Raw genomic sequence first — 18436 nt, 5'->3', positions numbered from 1 at the left:
AAAGTAATTCGGAGTGTGAAGTAGTAGGACACTAATATTATGGACATGCTGTGACATTTGGTCAAAAGCACCACAAAATGCTTTTAAGTGAACCTTAAATTTAGAGCATCATATTATTTTATTTTGCAGGTGTATTATCTCTTTCCCATTCTCTTGAGGTAAAGTGCATTACACAGCTTCACTCAACTTTATTTACACAGCACTTAACGCACAAAACAGCCAATCAAAAGTGTTTCAGGATACAGAGTAAGAACAGAACAAAGAGGAGAGAACATAAGAAAAGGAGACGAAATTAACCAAACATGCACAGGAAAGACAGGAGCAGATGAGGTCAGACACAGTCACTCATCAAAAGTTTAAATAGGAAAAATGCACAGCGAGAAATGAACTCCATTGATTTGGGACTGCAAACTGTGCAAGTGCACCACAGCGAAGCCTCCTGGCAGAGTTTCCAGCCTTGCAACACGTCTTGCCAGTAGAGGGAAGTAGAACATGGAAAGTTCAGCTTTAGAAATAGCTCTTCTCCCTGTCTGACATGCGTTTTCCGCTCAGTGTCACCTGCTCACAGCACACAGTGGCTGACTGATAATCTGCTGTTTGGTCACTGAACATAAAAGTCCACAGACTGTTTACCTGAGAGAACGCTTCGAGAACCCACTGACCTCTGCTGACCTTTCAGACGCACAGGTCAAAGTCTGAGGCAAGATTTTTTGCTGTTTATTTACAAAATTCCTTATCTTTCTCACTCTGACCAGACAGCAAAGTCACCACCGACTGCTCACCGGCCAACTGTTATGTCATGGGTTTGGGCAGAGGGGTGGGTGAGGGAGAGAGGGAGGGAGGGAGGGCAGGAGGGAGAGATTTTTGCACAGCTTGTCCATCTTGTTATTCCTGAGCCAGCTACGGCATGCATGTCTGCCTCTCTGTTGTTTCGAGGCTTCGTGTGTGAATGCACGTCTCACTTTGATCTCCAGCATCTGCTTCTTATCTAGCAGCTCCTTCAGCGCCGCGCCGAGAGGACGCAGGTATGCTCCGATCTTCCTTTTTATTCACGCGGCAGAAAGTTTCAGCAAAGCCTGAAGTCCGAAGTAGAACTTTGGTTTGAGTCAAGAATGTGATCAGATTTTTTATGGGCCTTTTGTTAGAAGTGTGTTGTCTGTAAACATGTCGGGGTTAGAAGGGTCATTACAGGTCACTGTGCTGTTGTGAAGGGTAAAATCTCACCTTGCATGAGGCAGAAACTGCTGTGAAGAGCTGCTTTGTCTCTTCGATCAACTTTGACATTGAAATCTGACCTTTTTGGCAAAATCTGGGGTCTGATATCACTCTGCCCTCCTCACACATTAGCACAGAAAGAATGCCCTCAATCTCCCTCATCATTTGCTTCACCATGAGTGTGTTATCACTGGGAAAGGATCAATGGGAATCCAATTACTCAAGTAGGCCAGTAAGTGAAGGAGGGTGGCAGAGAAGAAAGGCTGAAGCACAGATGAGTCTCTGTGTGTGTGTGAAGGGCTCAAAATGTGCATGTGGCCAACGTTTACTGTGGATTGAAGTCAGCTGAGGTCTGCAGGACAGAGAAACATGGCAGCCAACTGGCCATTAAATCATCACTGACGCCTGATCACTCTGGAAGAGGTGGAGTGATTCAAGTTTAGTCATGAAAATGTGAGAAAAAATGATGATAAACAAAATATTCAACTTACACAAAATGTAAATGAACAGATCTGATTACTGAAACACAAACCCGAGCATTAATAATGAGCTGGTTTGGCACCACGAAGTCACTGCTGTGGGCTGGAAATGTTTATTCAAGGCTTGTTACTGCTTTCACGCAGCTGCAGGAGTCAGAAGGTTTTATTGCACAAAAAGTACCAGGCTGTTGTGTAACAGGCAGGAAGGGGGTTTGCTTTTCCTGTGAGGCAACACAAAAGGAATTTTGCAAACGAAGACCCTGCTAATAGGACATATTTACACGTGAGGTTTAGACGTAGTCGGGGGAGTTCTGTCAAGATTTCAGGGACAAATCGCAAAGTCATCCTCAAGGCTTGAACAGGCTGTTCGAGGGCAAATGGAGGAATTACAAAAGGAAAGAAATTCAAAGACAGAACTTCTGATATACATTTCCAGTCGTATCCAGAGAAAATCTAGATCAATGGCCCTCAATGTTTTGGCTTGAGAGCCATTAAAACGACTCAGATTTCACTCACGACTCCTCAGAGATGCATATTTCTATGAGGCCTTCAAGCAAAGAGGGATTTTTTACCATCTCATGTTGTATAATTTTCATTTTTTATAGAGGCCTGAATAAAGGCAAAGACATAATGAATATCTGAAAATGTCAACTTCGATTGCAAATAAACTTTTTGGTATTTTTATTGAATAATAATTGTGCAGATAGAGGCAAGAAAGATGGGAATAGAAGGCCCATAGGAGGTCCGTCTTTCGTCTTTTTAAATCAGCCAATAAAAATGATAAACGCTGCCGTTGATGCACACACTCTGCAGTAACTTCTACAGCTTTCCCGCTTATTTTTTCTGCAAAACGAAACACAGCTCAACCCACAAGGAATCTAACTGCTGAATCCGCTTTATATTTCTCCTCCTGCTGCTGCTAATTATCACTAATTCCAACGATTTGTTTTGCTTACAGTAAACAGCGACACCTCTTGGATTTTGGATTCACAACTTAGCGTAAGGTTGAGTGCAAATGTAACAGATATTCAAGCCCTGAAGAGGCTGTTAGAGGGTTTATCTTCATTAAGCAGGGGTCTCCTCTTACATATATTTTTAGGGTCACAGAGGAAAAATCAAGGGCCACAGCTGTTCTTGTAAATGAAAGAACATGAATGTATCAGTTTTTGATATTACACATTTCGCTACAGAATTGTGAAATGTACTCAAGACCTAACAAAGGACATTGAGCTTCATTAAGCCTCAAACAGCACAGAATCTACTTTTGGTCAGTATTGTGTCTCCCTACCTGATCTGGATCATTTCAAATTCAGACGATCCTGCTGAAATCTGCAGGTTGAGAAGACAGCAACAGTTTTGAGTTGAAGCCCAATTAATGTTCACAACCTGAAGTTACAACTTGAAAATGAGACCTCCATGATGCTGAACCAGAATCGAACAAGAACCTGATCATAAACTGATCCAGTGATGGAGGTCAACAGTATGTCAGAACTCTTGGTGTCATTTGAATTTGATTGATACTGATAGTGAAAAAAGAAGAAATTCAGACCAGGATTAGAGTTTATTCATATTTTAAATATAATAAAATATGATTTGTGTAACAGAGTCACTACATAAACTCAATAATCTCCAATCTTCCTGAAAAAAATGTATAATATTCTTGATGTTAAACACTGTTTGAAGTTTAAAAAGAGCATCAGCTGGTGTGGACTCACTGATGTGCAGGTGTACTGCTGATGGAGGGAGGAGAGGATGCACCTGAGCCAGAAACTGTTCATTTATGAGATATTTCAGGAATTAGACTGAGCACTTTTCATTTTAGCTTGTACATAATGAGCACAGTGTGGCTAATACAGACAAAGAAAAATACTTTTATACCGACATTTTGTGCTGTTGGTCATTTTTATACAATATTCATATGTATGTACATCTATCTTTTCACCTACTTGTGTGTATGTAATAGTTCTATGTTTATTTTTACATGTCTTTATTCAGCTTTGATGGCCTTGTTTCCAGCTGTTCTGTGTATAAGCATTATATAAGCACATTGAGAGCAACTTCATGTGCACACAAACCTGGTAAATAAATCTGAATCTGGTTCTTACTCTGAACATACTGCAGGCAAATCAGCTGAAAACATGACTTTTATTCAAGCTCAAAGGTTTCATTGCTAGATTCAACTTTATCTTCACCCAAATATTTTTACACATTCACACACGCTCATTTCCACTCCTGCGCTCTCACTTTAAAGCATATGCGTGACCACAAACAGGCCACATGTTGTGAACGTGATACAACTTTGGACAGTGAAGAGCAAGTGTTGAGAGCGTCTATTCTGGGGCTGGCACGGGCGTGAATACTTTCTGCAATCAAAGCTGAGACGGCGGGCTGAGGGGTGAGGAGGGTCACCTTGAGACCGAGACTTTTGAACCTAATTCACGCAAGCAACCATGTGCACAGTGCTCAGCCTTAATCTGGGAAGCACTTTTTCAGAGATCGGGATTCTTAGATTAAATGTTAATGTCACAGTTTTGGTTGGATTTAGAGGTGGAATGCAGGAATTGTCCTGTTTCAGACAAAATGAATAACATGTCACTTCCATCATATGCTCCTACTCTCACGTCATGAGAAATCACTGAAATAGCTTCCACTCTTGGGTGACAGATGGAGACGTATATAGTGCCTAAACATAGTAAGATATGCAGGTCGAGGCTATAGATAGTCACAGCCGCTGCAATACAGAGCAGCCAGTGAGCAACTTTTTCCAACCGCAGCCTCACTGATGTCACGGAGAACACGGACCTGTTGACAAATGAACACACAGTATTGTTATTTATTAAAGCCATTATGTGAAGAACCCACTATGTGAAGAAATTTTCAAATTATTCTCATAGTGTGAAGTTTTTACTGGTGGCAAAAATGCACAATCCTGGTGGAAATTGGTGCAGTCTATGTGCTGGGTTCTCAGTATGCCAGTATGCATTTGTCTCTGCCACAGCACCTTTTTTTGATACGACCACCAGGGTGTGCTAAAGTCAGACATTTTCTAATTCTACTACATGACAATGATGCACTTTATACAGCAAATTTCCAAACAAAATGATCGCGTTTTAACCAAATAATAGTAATAATTGTAATAAAAAAGATGAGACATGTTGGAACATGTCTGAAATGTAGCACAGAAGAGCATTGAATGTAGCATTAAATGGAAATATTTACCCATTTTGTCTCTGCAGCAGTCAGCCTTCATTCTGGAGGGAAAGGCCCCAGTCGAGCCCAGCAGGGGGGATGGAGGAGGCGGGGAGGCCGGCCCCCTCAGCCCCGGACCTGCTGCTCTGCCCCTGACCCATGCAGAGAGTCCCGGACCCTGGCAGAGCGAGAGCCTGCTGGCAGAGTCCTGGTCCACGATGGGCGACGTGGACCCTGAGGACACCAAGAGCCTGGACAGCAGTGACGGGGTGGCTCTGACCGCAGAGGAGAACCACTCCTCCAACTCCGACATGGTCCACCTGGAGCGGGAGGAGGCCGAGATGCTCGAGGAGGCAGAGAAGGAGGAGGAGAGGGGGAGGAGAACAGAGGAAGAGGAGGAGGAAGATGAGGAGCTGCAGACGAGCGTGTTGAGCGTCTTAGGAGGGGAGAGGGAGCTGGTTGGGCTGAGAGAGGAGGAGCAGGACCTCCAGGCCCCAGAAACTGAGGAGCTCCTGGTGTCAGCAGAGGAGCCCCGCATGGAGAGGGAGCCTGCAGAGTTCAGGCAGGTGGTTCCCCCGATGGCGCTGCCTCCCCTGCCTATCGTCAGGCTCGACCCCCCCTCTACTACATCCACCCCGGTCCCTTCAACCACAACTTCTGAAGCCGAGGAGCTGTATTCTACTCAGGGCCTCCACCCTCCCTCTATCCTCGCTCCGATGGCAGCAGAGCCTCTGATAGAAAGCCTCGAGCAACTGAAATTCTCACAGATTCCCCTCTCGGACGTGGAGGAACATTCAGTTGAAGCCTCTCAGGCGGCGCCAGAAAAGCCGGAGCCCGCTGCTCCACAAAAGACTACCAAAGCTCTGAGCTCCACTGAGCTGCTGTGTGGAGGCGCTGCTTTAGTAGCCGTTGTAGGAGTAGTAGCATATGGTGCTGTGGCCTACTGCAGAAAGTAGAAAACCCCTCCTTTAAACACGAATCCCCCGTTCAGCACAGCTCTTTTGTTTTTAAATCTATTCCAAACGAAATATTCCACTTCACTTTCTGAATTCTGGATTTTATTCTCCAACACTCTTTGTATTGTAGTCATTATCAGACACATCAATTAGATTTTTCGGATTCGTTTTGTGCTACCTCAGCTCACAGCAGAGCTCATGGCCTTTGTTTTTCTGTGTACCATAGATCTCTGAGGAAATTTAGTCAGTGAAACCTGCAATGTAAAATCATGTAAGGTACAATTTTAAAGACTCCTGAAACTTGAAATGTTTGTGGATGTTTCTTTGTGTGATGGCGTCTCTTATTACCTCAACAGTTCCTCTTCTAGCTGTCATGTTGTTCCAGATTTACTGAAGAACAACCACTCACATATTCAGCCAAAGGAAACCTTTTAGCAGCTTGAGGATGGCCAATAAAACTGCTGGATTGCAGATTTGAATGGTGCATTAGTGTGAACCTGTGCAGGATTCAAAACCCCACCTAGCTCTGGCGGTATCAGCCCTGACCTTTGACCTCCCTGTGTAAAGAGTGCAACAGATTTGGATACAAACACAAAGAGTAAACTGGAAAGAGTGGGTGGAAAATGATCAAACCTGCATGCAGCAAAGCAGATTAGTTCCTAGTACAACTTGTTAAATTTAAGTTTAGCTTTTCAGTGGTTTACAGTGAGCTGCACAGTAAATACACAGAGAGCTGACAGTTACTACCACAGTGTGGTAGAAATTACACAGCCTACTGTATTTCTTTTGTTGTTTTCAAATTTAGTAAGTTTTTGTAGGTCAGATCACACATATAGAAATTATGCAATATACAGCATTTATCATGTGCTTTATTGAATCACCTTCTGTGCACAGAAACACTTTTAGAGTCATCTAAATGACTGGTAATGATGGTACAGACAGCAGAGAAGCTGACAGATTAAATGGACATTTAAATACATTTAAGTCAGCCTCCATCTACTTTAGGCTGTATGAGAGTGACAAAGAAAATCTCTCATGACTGCAGCTGGACGGTTAAAACTTTGCACCGGCCACAGCCCTCCACCTGCAGCCAGGAGTTTAGAGGATGTGAGCTTCACATCTTAGCTGCTATGTGCTGCCCTCTGGTGGTCAGTCAGCAGCATTTCAGTCATTTAACAAACAAACCAGGAAACCGATATCAACATCATCAACATCATCAACATGACCAGGGAATACATTTAAACTAGCTATCAATAAATTAATGAACCTCTTTTCTGGTAAATCAGATTTTTTAAAACTTGGGTAAGGAACTGCATCTGCTGAATTACAAAAGGAGACAAAACTGATTTTAAAAAAGTTTCCTCTGCAACTTTGTTGACACTGTGAGAGCTTTTGAGATTAGAAATCTTCTTGAAAATGTGTCTAAAGATAAAAACCTGATGTAAAACACAGTGAAGCCGTCTGACTCAACCACTGGACACGAACACGATCACAGATAATGATTATAACTCTGCGGTCACACCAGCATTCAGCCATAATTATGCGCCAGTGGCTTTGACACTTCTTGATTTTCATCGAGTGCCAGTAAATAAAGAAGAACAATGGGGCTGACTGTGCTGCGGTCAGCCTACCCTTCCCACATCGCTGCTGACACAAACGCAGCTATTGAATTGAGAAGGGGAAGGAAAAGTGCTTCTTTGTTTAGAAAGATAAAGGTGCAGAATGTCTGCTCTGCCAGAAAATACACTGTACCACCTTCATAGATAAACATGAATCTCTCCAGCTCCTGACCACATGGACTAATAAACATTCACCAACAGCCTCAGCATTATAATACACAGATAATGGTGATAAATGTAAGGGGGGCTGCATCTTGAAATGTGCCAAAAATACAAAAACAGATAAATCAGTATGTCAGTATATGCCAACATGCTTTCAATGACAATCAGTGACAATGCTAACATGCTAATGTTTAGCAGGTATAACATTTACCACCTTAGTTTAGTGTGTTCATGCTAAAATATGCTAATTAGCATTAAGGTGCAGCTGAGGCTGATGGGAATATAATTTGTTTTGCAGGTGATTGCTCGTTGCTAGAGGATCCTCTAGGGGTAATGAACGTCTAATCAAACATATTTACCCAATCTATCCAATAAACAGCTGAGATATTTCAGTCTGGACCGAAATTGGGACACTGGAGACACTGGAGACACTAGTTTGACAACCATTACCTGAAGTTTAGATCAAAAGGTGATGAGGAGCACTATGAATGACAGACCAGGGATTATATCATTCTAAAGAACAAAACAGGCATAAAACATTACAAAACAACTCTAAGACCTCAAACTGAAGTCTAATGGAGCAAATCTGCGTCCCACGCGGTGCCAACGCCAGCACACAGCTGTCAGGCCTCAGCTGCAGCCGGACAGGTTGTGGTCTTTAATTTATGGAGCTGATCTGACAGAAGTTTCACCCTGAAAGACGGAGAGGCTGAGGGGACGAGGTTTGTGGTTCTTTGTTTTTATCAGCGCGCTGCACAGGCAGGAAGCGCGCACAAACACGCACCTCACATGCACACATGCGTATTTGCATGCATGCACACGCAGACACTCCTTCCTCCTGCACGCACACAGACATGCACAATATGGTAATATACTGCGACAAGGTGTTTTCTTTACTGATGGGAAAACAACTTTAGTGAGTCAAAATCCAACAAAATATGCATAAAAGTCAGATCAGAGCTGAGTCGGCTGAGTGTTCCTCTAAGTTAACAATGTATGTTTTGGCTTTGCTATAATCTGTGCATCTTCATTTTCTTTGTTTTCATGAAGTTTCCAGCTCAGGCCTGACTGCCACCACTCTTACCCGGCCTGAAAGGGGAACTTCAGGAGCAAGTCAGTTGATATTTAAAACTGCACACCGGAGATAAATGAACTTCTCAAAAAGCCGGTGTTTATTTGAACAGCGGGGAAAAAAGCGCAGGCAGAGTTTAACAGTGATCGCCACGTCATTAACCATTAACCTTTACAATCATATTCATCTGAAGCTGTGTTTATGGCATTCTGCTGGTCAATTGGAGACTCAAATAGCTAAGACTTTTATTCTCACTTGGCTGCAGCTCCACATGGAGCTCCTATGCACCTGCTGGGAGCAGAATGCTGAGCTTGTTTTCAGTCAGGATTTAATGACTTTCATTAAAGGGATGAAATAGTGTAAGAGTTGTTGCAAAAAAACTAAAATGTACTAATGATAACAGATGCATTTTAATTTCTACAGTACAATAAACTTCTCATAAAATCCAAGCAAGCATTGATTAAGAGGGTAAATGCAAAAAAAAAATGCATCAAATGTCTCTTTAATGGCCACATGTGATAAAAAATGAAATGTCGTAAAGGAATAAACAATCGAAGAGAAGAGGAACAAAGTTTGTTGTTTACAAGATCACAGAGGATTCTTGTTGCTTTGTGAGGAATGAAATGCTTTTAAATTTTGCTTTTGCCAGTTTGTCGTTAGTTTATCACTTTTGTGCAATGTAGTGGCAGAATAAAACATGTGTAAGTTACATTTTCTGAGCAAAATATGTCATTTCATTTCACTTCAGAAGATTTCAAATTTAAAACACTGGTTGAAATTAGACTGAATGATACTGAAAAAAATCAATCATTTTAGCCTTTAAGTTAAAGTGGAATATAAATCATATTCTTAAAGGCAGTGACAAATGATTAACATCCTTTAATTTAATGGAAGTTAGTGGTTATCCATTGTGTGTGCCAAAGTCTTGCCTACCGCCTCCTATGAAAAGGACTCATCATGCAAATATGAATTAATTTTATTGTCAGAAAACAAAGGAGCACAGTCGAAAGCTTCACGCAGTTCTATAGGCTCAAATTTCAATTTACAGAAAAGCGTATTGCTGAACAGCAACCAATTCTAGATGTGTATGTTAGCCAGATATCTCGCCTGCTATGCAAATTCTCAGGTCAGGCTGAGAATTGGTGCTATTCCTGGGTCGAGTGTGCAATAAAAGAGGTTTTTGTTGTTCGTAGATTGTGATCTCCACTATGAGAGAGAGACTGATGCTCAGGTGTCTATCTGATCCCTGTTTCCAAAAAAGAAGAAGTGTAGCGCCGCGGGACATCTTGACGGTAACACATTTAAATTGACCGGCTCTATCTGCTCATGTGGCTGAACAGTGAACAGGTATTGGAGGTCTGCAACGTATATATACCTGTCCAAGCAGTGTACACCTGCACTAGTGTGGCAGTGCTCGCCTAATAGGGTAGAAATGGCCTCAACTGAAGGCAACACTCAGACATACAAGATGGTGAGTTGTGAGGATGCCAGACTTTGATTACATTTTCATTTAGAAGAGTCTCTGTCGTGTTCTTAATTTTTATTTAAAGGGAAAAGTGAGTTGAGAAAGGACGTTTGTCCCCTGTGTCTATGTATTCCAGACCTCCTTGGACAATGACATCAACCAGCACTTCCAGGATGCAATAGATGTGATTCAGCAGCATTCAAATAATTCATATTATGATTCAGGTACAGTAAAAATCTGCAGAACTTCTGCTGTTTGTCGCATTTTCAATGCACGATTTTATGCTTAAAAATCAAAACTCTCACTGACACACAGCTGCACTTCCTCTAAAAAGTTGTATTTTATTTATTTTATGCATTTCTGTGAACTCTATTTTAACTTTATCATTGATATTCAGTAGTTTGATTTTTCATCTTATTTTATACATTCTGTCTCTTCTAATTTCATCCTTATTTTCATCTTATTTTTACTATTATTATCAAGTTGGTTTTATTTTACATTTTATTTTCCATTAATTATGGCACTCTATCCCTGTTTTAATGTTTATTCTATGTCTTTTTTTATGTGAAAAACTTTGAGCTGTAGTTTTTGTCTGGCAGGTGCCGGACAAATGAAGTTTATTACTATTATTATTATTATTATTAATATTATTATTATTATTATCTACAATTTTCTTCTCTTCTATCATGTAAAGAAAGCTGTTTTGATTGATTTTATCACTTTAATTCATTTGTATTTTATCTGGATACCATGACACCTGACCTGAATTTGCCACCTTTCCTTTTCTTTTCAGATTACACTTATTACGAGACTCTGGGGACCCAGCAGCCATCGCTGCAGTGTCAGATCTCCTGCTGCCTCGTAACACACCCGTCTGATGTACCACCTCCTGTATATGACTGGAATGATGTGGCTGTAAGTCATGCAACAAATTTCTGTGAGAAAAGCTACAGAAAGAATTAGTTTTTTGAGTTTAAATGTTGCTCTTCCAGCACCAGTCGTGGCCTCAGGTCATCCCTGATGTCTCCCTGGGTCACCCTGTGCAAAACGACTCGCCTCATTTCTACTCAATGTTACAACCACTGAGGAGCAGCAAAGGTAAGCAGGTTAATGCTTTACATGAGCAGTCCTCTGGGATTTCATTTTTATTCCATTTCATCATTGAAGCAAGATCAATTCCACTTCCTCAGGTCGGAAGAAGCTCAGGCTTTATGAATACCTCCACGAGGCCCTGAACGACCCCAACATGGGCGACTCAATCCAGTGGACAGACAGCAGCAGCGGCATCTTCCACTTCATCTCCAAGAACAAGGAGAAGCTGGCCGAGTGCTGGGGCCAACGCAAGGGCAACCGCAAGACCATGACCTATCAGAAGATGGCAAGAGCTCTGAGAAACTACAGCCGCACCGGTGAGATCATGAAAGTGAGACGCAAGCTTACCTACCAGTTCAACCCCGACATCCTGCACAGGCTCGGCTCTTCGCAGGCGCCCGTGCACCTGCCCTGCCACCCTGCACAGGAGGAGGTCCACGCCCGGCAGCAGAGCCCGGCGGAGCAGAGCCACGGCGGCTCTGCAGCGGCGGACTGGCACAGCTGGTACGGACACTACCAGCTGCAGGAAGACTACGACCTGGCCTCCAGCTTCACTTCACACAGCATCACCAAACTCTGAGCCGGAGGATGGTTGAAGCCTTAAAGGTTGAGAAGGTTTTCAAAGACTTGGGTCCACATTCAGTCCCTGCATGTATAGTATGTTAAAGTGGGACTGCAAACGGTAACGTTCCTCAGCTTAAATACCCTCTACTTCAACATTTTGTGCTCCATATAGAGGGATTACTGTAAACTAATGCTCAAAATATGAGTGAGGAAATTTTATGAGTGAATCAAGAATTGTGTTTCCTTCAGAAAATCCCTAAATTTAAATAAAAATAGCTCGAATCGAAATAAAAATGATCAGTTTTGCCAAATATTCTGATCCATTGATTAGACATATTAAGCAAACAACATACTTATTGCATACACATGTATATTGTCCTGAAGCTAATGTGTTGCATGTGTTTAACATGTCGTTTATCTCAGATCTGAGAGCCAGCTCACAGCTAACAGAGACCTGCTTGTTCCTACTGTCAAACTTTCTGGGTCTATATTCAGCCAATTAATTTAATTTCTAAAATTATGGGAAAAAAAACATAATTTGACTATTTCTTTCTTTGTGGATTTATACACTGTCAGTCAAATGTGTCGCTGTAAACTAATTGTGAATACTTTAAAGCTGAAAGAGGATGAAAGAGGAAATACTGTAATTTGATCAATAGATTTAAAATAAATAAATAAAAAAATCCCCTAGATTTAAATTATAATGCACATATTTTGATCACTCAGACATTTTAAATGAGCAATGTCATTGAACAATAAATAGATTAAGAAAATATCCTTATCTTTTCTGATATTTTCAAATTTAAAAGATATATAATTTCAACCGATTTACTGAAAAATGTTCAAATATAAGATGTATAAAAACTTCACTCATAATGGAGACGCACTCTTTGGATAATCTGATGTGTATGAGAGGGAATGAAGGTGGTATTTAAGAACAATAATAACAATTTATATTCTAAGAAGTCGCCCATGGCTCCTCTCGTGCAACCAGTAATAAGCATTCTGTAAATCTTGATAATTGTCTTTGTAAAAGTATTAAAGAAAAATCCTGTTTGTAGTCTTTTTATATTTATTGTGCATGAATAAATGTGTTTTTTTAAATTCAACTTGTCATTTTTTCCAGAATTTGTTGTCTTCTTTTGAACACAAACAATAAATCAATCTGTGTACTCGTGCTTCGTCTTACAGACGTGATGGCAACGAACTGCAGCCGCGCTCGTGTCCTTTGTGCCGAGCAGAAAACTGACATTATCATACAAATACATAAAGACTGTGCTGAAAGATTTGGCACCGTCACCATTGTAGTGAAATATTACAACAAGTGCACTACAAAATGTGAAATTAAGACACATCCTGTGAGGAAAAATATGGCACCAAGTGTGTTTTTCCTGAAAAGAGAGCGCTTTGTCGACGCTGCCTCCAGGCCAGGTCTTATCTGGTTCAGCGGGGAGGATGTGGTCAGTGCTGGGAGGCTTTGTTGATGGGTTGACTGGTGCTGGTGCTGGGGCTTTGTGGGATGGTGGTCATTGTTCCTGTGAACCGGGGGTATAGAAATAGTCTGGTGTTATGTAGAAAGCCCGTTCCTGTTGGGGGGTATAATAAGAGTTTGGGCACTTGAGCGTCTCAAAGTCAGTTTGGTGAAATTCTCCCAAACTGCAAGGACTGTGCTGCATTAGAATCAACCTCAGCAGAGATGGTAAAGAGCAGACTTATTGCACACTAGATTTTCCTTGAAATATCCTCAAGGGAAAACACTGAAAACTGCATTATTCAAGGCTGATTTTGAATGAATTATCAAATTTTTTTCCAGGAGACTCAGTCTGATTTGGAGGTGATCTTAGAGTTCCTGGAGGAGTACTACAAACAAAACACTGGAGAGAACGGTAAGAGCAAATCCTGGAAAATCAAACTGTAATACCAATAAATAAGTCTTTGAGCAACTTCTTGCTTCTCATAGAGGGCAAGGTGTACTGGACTGCAGATGGAGAATCATGGGAGCAGCGCTGGACGTGCTACGAGCCACCTGTAAGCATCAAAACGCTTATTTAATTTTTTCCCACAGAAGACACCTGTGTGCACAAACAACTTTACTTTAAAGCTCTTTCCTCCATCATTTCCTTCATCCAAGAATATCAAACCTGCACTTCAGCCTTTGCTGGCACATGATGCCCCACCAGCCTTCAGCCAAAGCACAACAGCATCATTGTGTGAGCGTGGGTCACTGCCAAACTTTGTATCAACAAGACAACCAACCAAACACCCGGCCACTGCAGCGGGGAGTGGTGAGTTCTCCTTTTTTTGGTCACTAGATACTGTTATTACCCTGGTTGCTAATAGCCTGAGGGAAACGATACCAAGAGAGCAAATAAGAGACCTTCCCTTTACTGTAAAAAACAATGGAGCTTAGCTCAATAGCTGTTTTTACATATCTATCAGATAACCGCAGTGTTTACAGCTTTACTCTCTCCTCTAAATCCAACCACTGAAGAGATTTTCTGGGAATAGTTCTATTCAAGGAAATGATTAACCGTAACCAGCACTAACAGTTTTAGTGAGACACAGCTGCCGTTATAGTCCCAAAATCTGCCTTAAACGCCTGTAAAGCCATCACTGCGCCACTTCCTGTTTGCAGGCAGAAAGGTGCGACTCTTTCACTTCCTGTTTGAGATGCTGGAGGATCCAAGCATGGCCCACTGCGTGTCCTGGGTGCCGGCCGCTGCCGGCGTCTTCCGCTTTTCCTCCACCAACAAGGACCAGGTGGCGGTGCTCTGGGGGCAGAGAAAGGGCAACAAGAGGCCCATGACTTACCAGAAGATGTCCCGCGCCCTCAGGAACTACGCCCGGTCCGGAGAGATCTTCAAGGTGAAGAAGAAGCTCACCTACCAGTTCAGCCAAGACACCCTGATGTCACTGCAGAAGCGTCATCAAGGAGGTTCATAATGTAGACTAGATTCTGTGTAGCTCCCATCATCTCATATAAACTTTCATGTCCAACATTAGTCTATCATCAGTGTGTCAAAGCTCCTTCACAAATCAGCTGTCTTGAAGTTCTGCATGCTTTGACTTTGTGGTGTAAATAATAAAAAAGACACAAAGCAAAATATTTTACTCTTACAGTGGGGTCAGTTTGTCCTGCTTTCATTACATTTTATTTTTTTATTGAACCGGGGTTATGCAAAGTACATTTATTCCACCAGATAAACCTGTGGTCTCAGGTTGATGAATAAAAGATAACAGCTGCGGTGAATTAAACCACTGAAGTCTGAAAAGAGGCACGAGACATTACCATATTAATATTAGAGAGAGCGGGGGGGGAAAGCAAGGCTAGTTACCCTCCAGGAAGTTAATTCAGAATTTAAAAGCACAACAAGAAGAGGTTTTTGAACAGTGAGGACTCATTTACACTCACATCAGTGTTTGAACATCATCCATATTTAGTGGTTATTTCTTTAAGTTTCCTGGCAGGTTGTATCTAATTACCGGTTAAATTGATGCATTTTAATGGGCTGTTGTTGCTGACGTGGTGGAATGTAACTGAGTACATTCACTAAAGTCCTGTGCTTGAGTGGAGTTTTGAAGTACCTATACTTATTAGTGTTTCCATTTTATGCTACTTTATACTTGCATATACTATATAAATATTAGGCTTTTTACTCCACTTTTTACATTTAGCAGCCACAGCAACTAAAGCTACTTTGAATTTTCATGCAAACATATGATCAACTTAAAATATGATGAAACTTGATATATTATTGTAGATTAAAGGCCACTGCATGTACTTCTATCCCAGAAATCTCACCTTGTATTGTTATTGTAAGCATTATTTGTTGTGGTCCCGAATTTTGTGCATTGTTTTGTTTTTGCCCTGCCTGTGTTTGTCCTCCTCCCTCTGTCTCCTCGTGGAGGGAGGCGGGGTCGATCCTGTCCACTTTGGAGGCACACCTGAGTGGCATCAACTCATCAGCCGCCGGCTACTTCAGCCAGCTCTTCCACCTGCTCAGTGTCAGAAGATTTTCTTGGTCTGCTCACACGCTGTTTGCCTTGCCTCCTTCCTCGCTTCCAGCTACAGTGTCTCTCAAGTTTGCTAGTCATTATTTATTGAACCGTTTTTCACTATTGAGGTGATTTTTTTTTTTGTTCCTAGAGATATTCTAGTTTTCCCATTATTGGTCTATTTTTTTTATAGTGGTGCCTTTTGGCTTGCAGTATTGCATTTTTAGTTTAGTCTTTTGTAGTCACACTGCCTTTTTCCCACATTGTGGAGATTTTCATTGCTCTTTTGTTTGAACTTTGAGTTGGACAATAAACTTTATTACTCACTCTCTGCATCCTGGGTCCTGGCTGTGTTTTTGCCACACGTACTGTAACATATTTACTATATTGTGCATTTTTTATTGTTATTCTTAAATTGTTGTTATTTTACTTACCATTGGCACATTGCATTTACCAATGGCACTCACACATTTACATGTGCACATTTTTACTAGTTTATCAGTATTATGGTTATGTCATTTTTTAAAGTATTTTATGCTTCTTTCTGACTGTGTGTTGAGGAGTTTCTACTGCAACAAAGCCATTTCCCTGAGGGGAGTTTTTCTTAATCTGAATCTAGACTGCCATGCATTCACTAGCCCCTTACCCTAACTTTAACCATCACAATTTGAATGGTGAAAATCAAGTCTGAACCTTCAAACATCCAAAATGTACATTCTTTCATTCATTCATTCATTCTCAGGTGCTTTGAGTTGTTATCCTATTTAGTCACAGTTAGCCAAAGCTGTGCTGTGCCACACTGACAAGAATGGTGAAAAGTGACACCCACATTTGCAGGTTCAATGATACGAACAGAAGGATGAGAGAAACAAACAGAGTGTAATCAAGCATGAGAAGTGAGAACGCCTGCGTGGATTAACCTTGGCTGCACAGAGTCTGAATGACCAAAACCTCCTTTTAAAACAGCTTCAGCTCAGTTGTCTACTTTTAATTGTTGCTTACTTTTAAACACACACATATGATAAATACAGAAAACTCTGCAAGCAGCATTATGCACTATAAAAAATAATACTTCAGTACTTTTACTAAAGTACAATTATGAATGCAGATTATTTGAGTAGTCTTTTCATCAGTGGTTCCTGCTTTTTCTTCATTTCTATCAAAAACATTTTCTCTTACTCTCAAAAGGTTGCTTTCCCATCCAGGTGATTTCGTGAGCCATACTGAGCCTGAACATTTCTGCTACAACTGCAGGAACACTATCTTTCCCCCGAGAGGCAGTCATGCAGCAGCCTAATAATGCGTCTTGACCTGATGACAGCGATGCATGTGCATGTGTTTTCCTTTATGTAATAGTTTTTGATGGCTGCTAGGAACCAGAGGGTGTCAGTGTAGTCTACCTCAAAGCCTCCAGCTTCTTCTTTTTCCTTTCTTGTGGGGTGTGACCTCATGGCTAAATCGCCTCTGTGATGTGAACTCTCTGCCGTCCCCGGCAATACCAAATGGTTTTGTGCTCTTTGTCGCGGACCCACATGATACTTCCCTAAGCCTAGTATTTACTGCTGGAGCCCACTCCAGGTTATAAATGGGCTAACTGAGCTATGGGTGTCTGTTACCAAGAAAGGCCACATACTTTGAGCTGAATTACTCAAACAGTCATTTAAGAAAAGAGTGTGTCCTTAATTAAAAGCTTCCACATCATATGATATGCATGGGTTTGCAGTATAGATCCTATTTTGAAGTGACAGTGACTCATTTCGAAGATCTCTCCGTGTGCTATGATTGTCCGAGTAAGGATGGTGGGCCTCTGACAGTCAATATAAGCTGTGCACAGACAGTATACAGGCCCCAAAAATAGAGCTGTGCCTTGTCTTGACTGCCCCGTTGGGTTGTCTGAGGAATTAACTGAGCATATTTTGACTGCACTCTCGTGTCAAGATCATTAACATGCTCAAGTGGTTATGATCCTGTTAGATTCTCCGCAGGAGCTCGCAACTGCAGACGTGAAGATGCTTCAATGCGGCGTTGGTTAAAAAAGCAGCGGGCGTGTTGCTGCTCGTAAATCCAGCAGCTTTCAGCCTCGCTGTTTAATCTTTACGACCTTATCAGAGACCGCACCTGATTTATCGCTTGTGTTTGACATGCTAAAAAGATGCATTAGGACTAAAGCAGCCACATCAATGACATAATTCACTGTGAAACCCTCTTTTCATGTCAGATACACATGTCAAATGTCAAGGTTTATGACAGCTTTCTAATTATAGGCCATATTACCACCACCCAGGCATTTCCCCAGTATTTATTTACCAGGTTGGAAAGCCGGCTGTTCTTGGACAGCATCCCCCCTGGATTAAACTGATATCTGGCATCTGGCATCAAGTCGCTGCATGTCATCTCAAGCCTGTCTTTTATGATAAAGCTACAGATTCTCTGAATATGCTGTATGTCATGTAGGATTGTCAGAGAGTATTACATCAGCCTCAGATCTGTGACAATGGCGCCACTTCTCCCTCTTTTATGCTACCTCCTGATTTCCACGCCTCCTCTGTCTTCACCTACTTCTGTGCTGCATTAAGGATACTCACTTCTGATGCCAGGCTGACAGCCCTCACCGTAATTATGAGGAG

General features: G+C 41.7%; 3 protein-coding genes across 3 annotated transcripts; all 3 read left to right on the top strand.

Moving 5' to 3' along the window:
• The first annotated feature begins 898 nt into the window (after positions 1-898).
• Positions 899-6146, top strand: LOC139350730 (bcl-2-like protein 13). Its single transcript, XM_070992281.1, has 2 exons — positions 899-1025; positions 4931-6146. Exon 2 carries the CDS (start codon positions 5102-5104, stop codon positions 5837-5839), a length of 738 nt encoding a protein of 245 aa, XP_070848382.1. The 5' UTR covers positions 899-1025; positions 4931-5101; the 3' UTR covers positions 5840-6146.
• A 3965-nt stretch (positions 6147-10111) lies between these two features.
• Positions 10112-11837, top strand: spic (Spi-C transcription factor (Spi-1/PU.1 related)). The gene is made up of 5 exons (XM_070992332.1): positions 10112-10163; positions 10294-10381; positions 10951-11072; positions 11150-11255; positions 11348-11837. The coding sequence occupies exons 1-5, from the start codon at positions 10125-10127 to the stop codon at positions 11827-11829; spliced, it is 837 nt and encodes a 278-aa protein (XP_070848433.1). The 5' UTR covers positions 10112-10124; the 3' UTR covers positions 11830-11837.
• Positions 11838-13183: 1346 nt separating this feature from the next.
• On the top strand, positions 13184-14756 carry spi2 (Spi-2 proto-oncogene). Its single transcript, XM_070992625.1, has 4 exons — positions 13184-13273; positions 13627-13699; positions 13994-14098; positions 14449-14756. The coding sequence occupies exons 1-4, from the start codon at positions 13184-13186 to the stop codon at positions 14754-14756; spliced, it is 576 nt and encodes a 191-aa protein (XP_070848726.1).
• Positions 14757-18436: the final 3680 nt, after the last annotated feature.

The sequence above is a fragment of the Chaetodon trifascialis genome, chromosome 22, assembly GCF_039877785.1.
Source record: "Chaetodon trifascialis isolate fChaTrf1 chromosome 22, fChaTrf1.hap1, whole genome shotgun sequence".
NCBI classification, from domain to species: Eukaryota; Metazoa; Chordata; class Actinopteri; order Chaetodontiformes; family Chaetodontidae; genus Chaetodon; species Chaetodon trifascialis.
Note: the sequence above shows the minus strand (reverse complement) of the source record. Positions and strands in the feature narration are given on the sequence as shown.

Bases quoted from the DNA above. Each gene is read 5' to 3' on its own strand.
- spi2 (XM_070992625.1), top strand. From the start codon at position 13,184: ATGGCACCAAGTGTGTTTTTCCTGAAAAGAGAGCGCTTTGTCGACGCT. The intron at 13,274-13,626 runs GTCAGTGCTGGG...ATTTTTTTCCAG, and splicing joins GGTTCAGCGGGGAGGATGTG to GAGACTCAGTCTGATTTGGA. The intron at 13,700-13,993 runs GTAAGAGCAAAT...ATGCCCCACCAG, and splicing joins ACAAAACACTGGAGAGAACG to CCTTCAGCCAAAGCACAACA.
- LOC139350730 (XM_070992281.1), top strand. From the start codon at position 5,102: ATGGGCGACGTGGACCCTGAGGACACCAAGAGCCTGGACAGCAGTGAC.
- spic (XM_070992332.1), top strand. From the start codon at position 10,125: ATGGCCTCAACTGAAGGCAACACTCAGACATACAAGATG. The intron at 10,382-10,950 runs GTACAGTAAAAA...TTTTCTTTTCAG, and splicing joins TAATTCATATTATGATTCAG to ATTACACTTATTACGAGACT. The intron at 11,073-11,149 runs GTAAGTCATGCA...TTGCTCTTCCAG, and splicing joins ATGACTGGAATGATGTGGCT to CACCAGTCGTGGCCTCAGGT.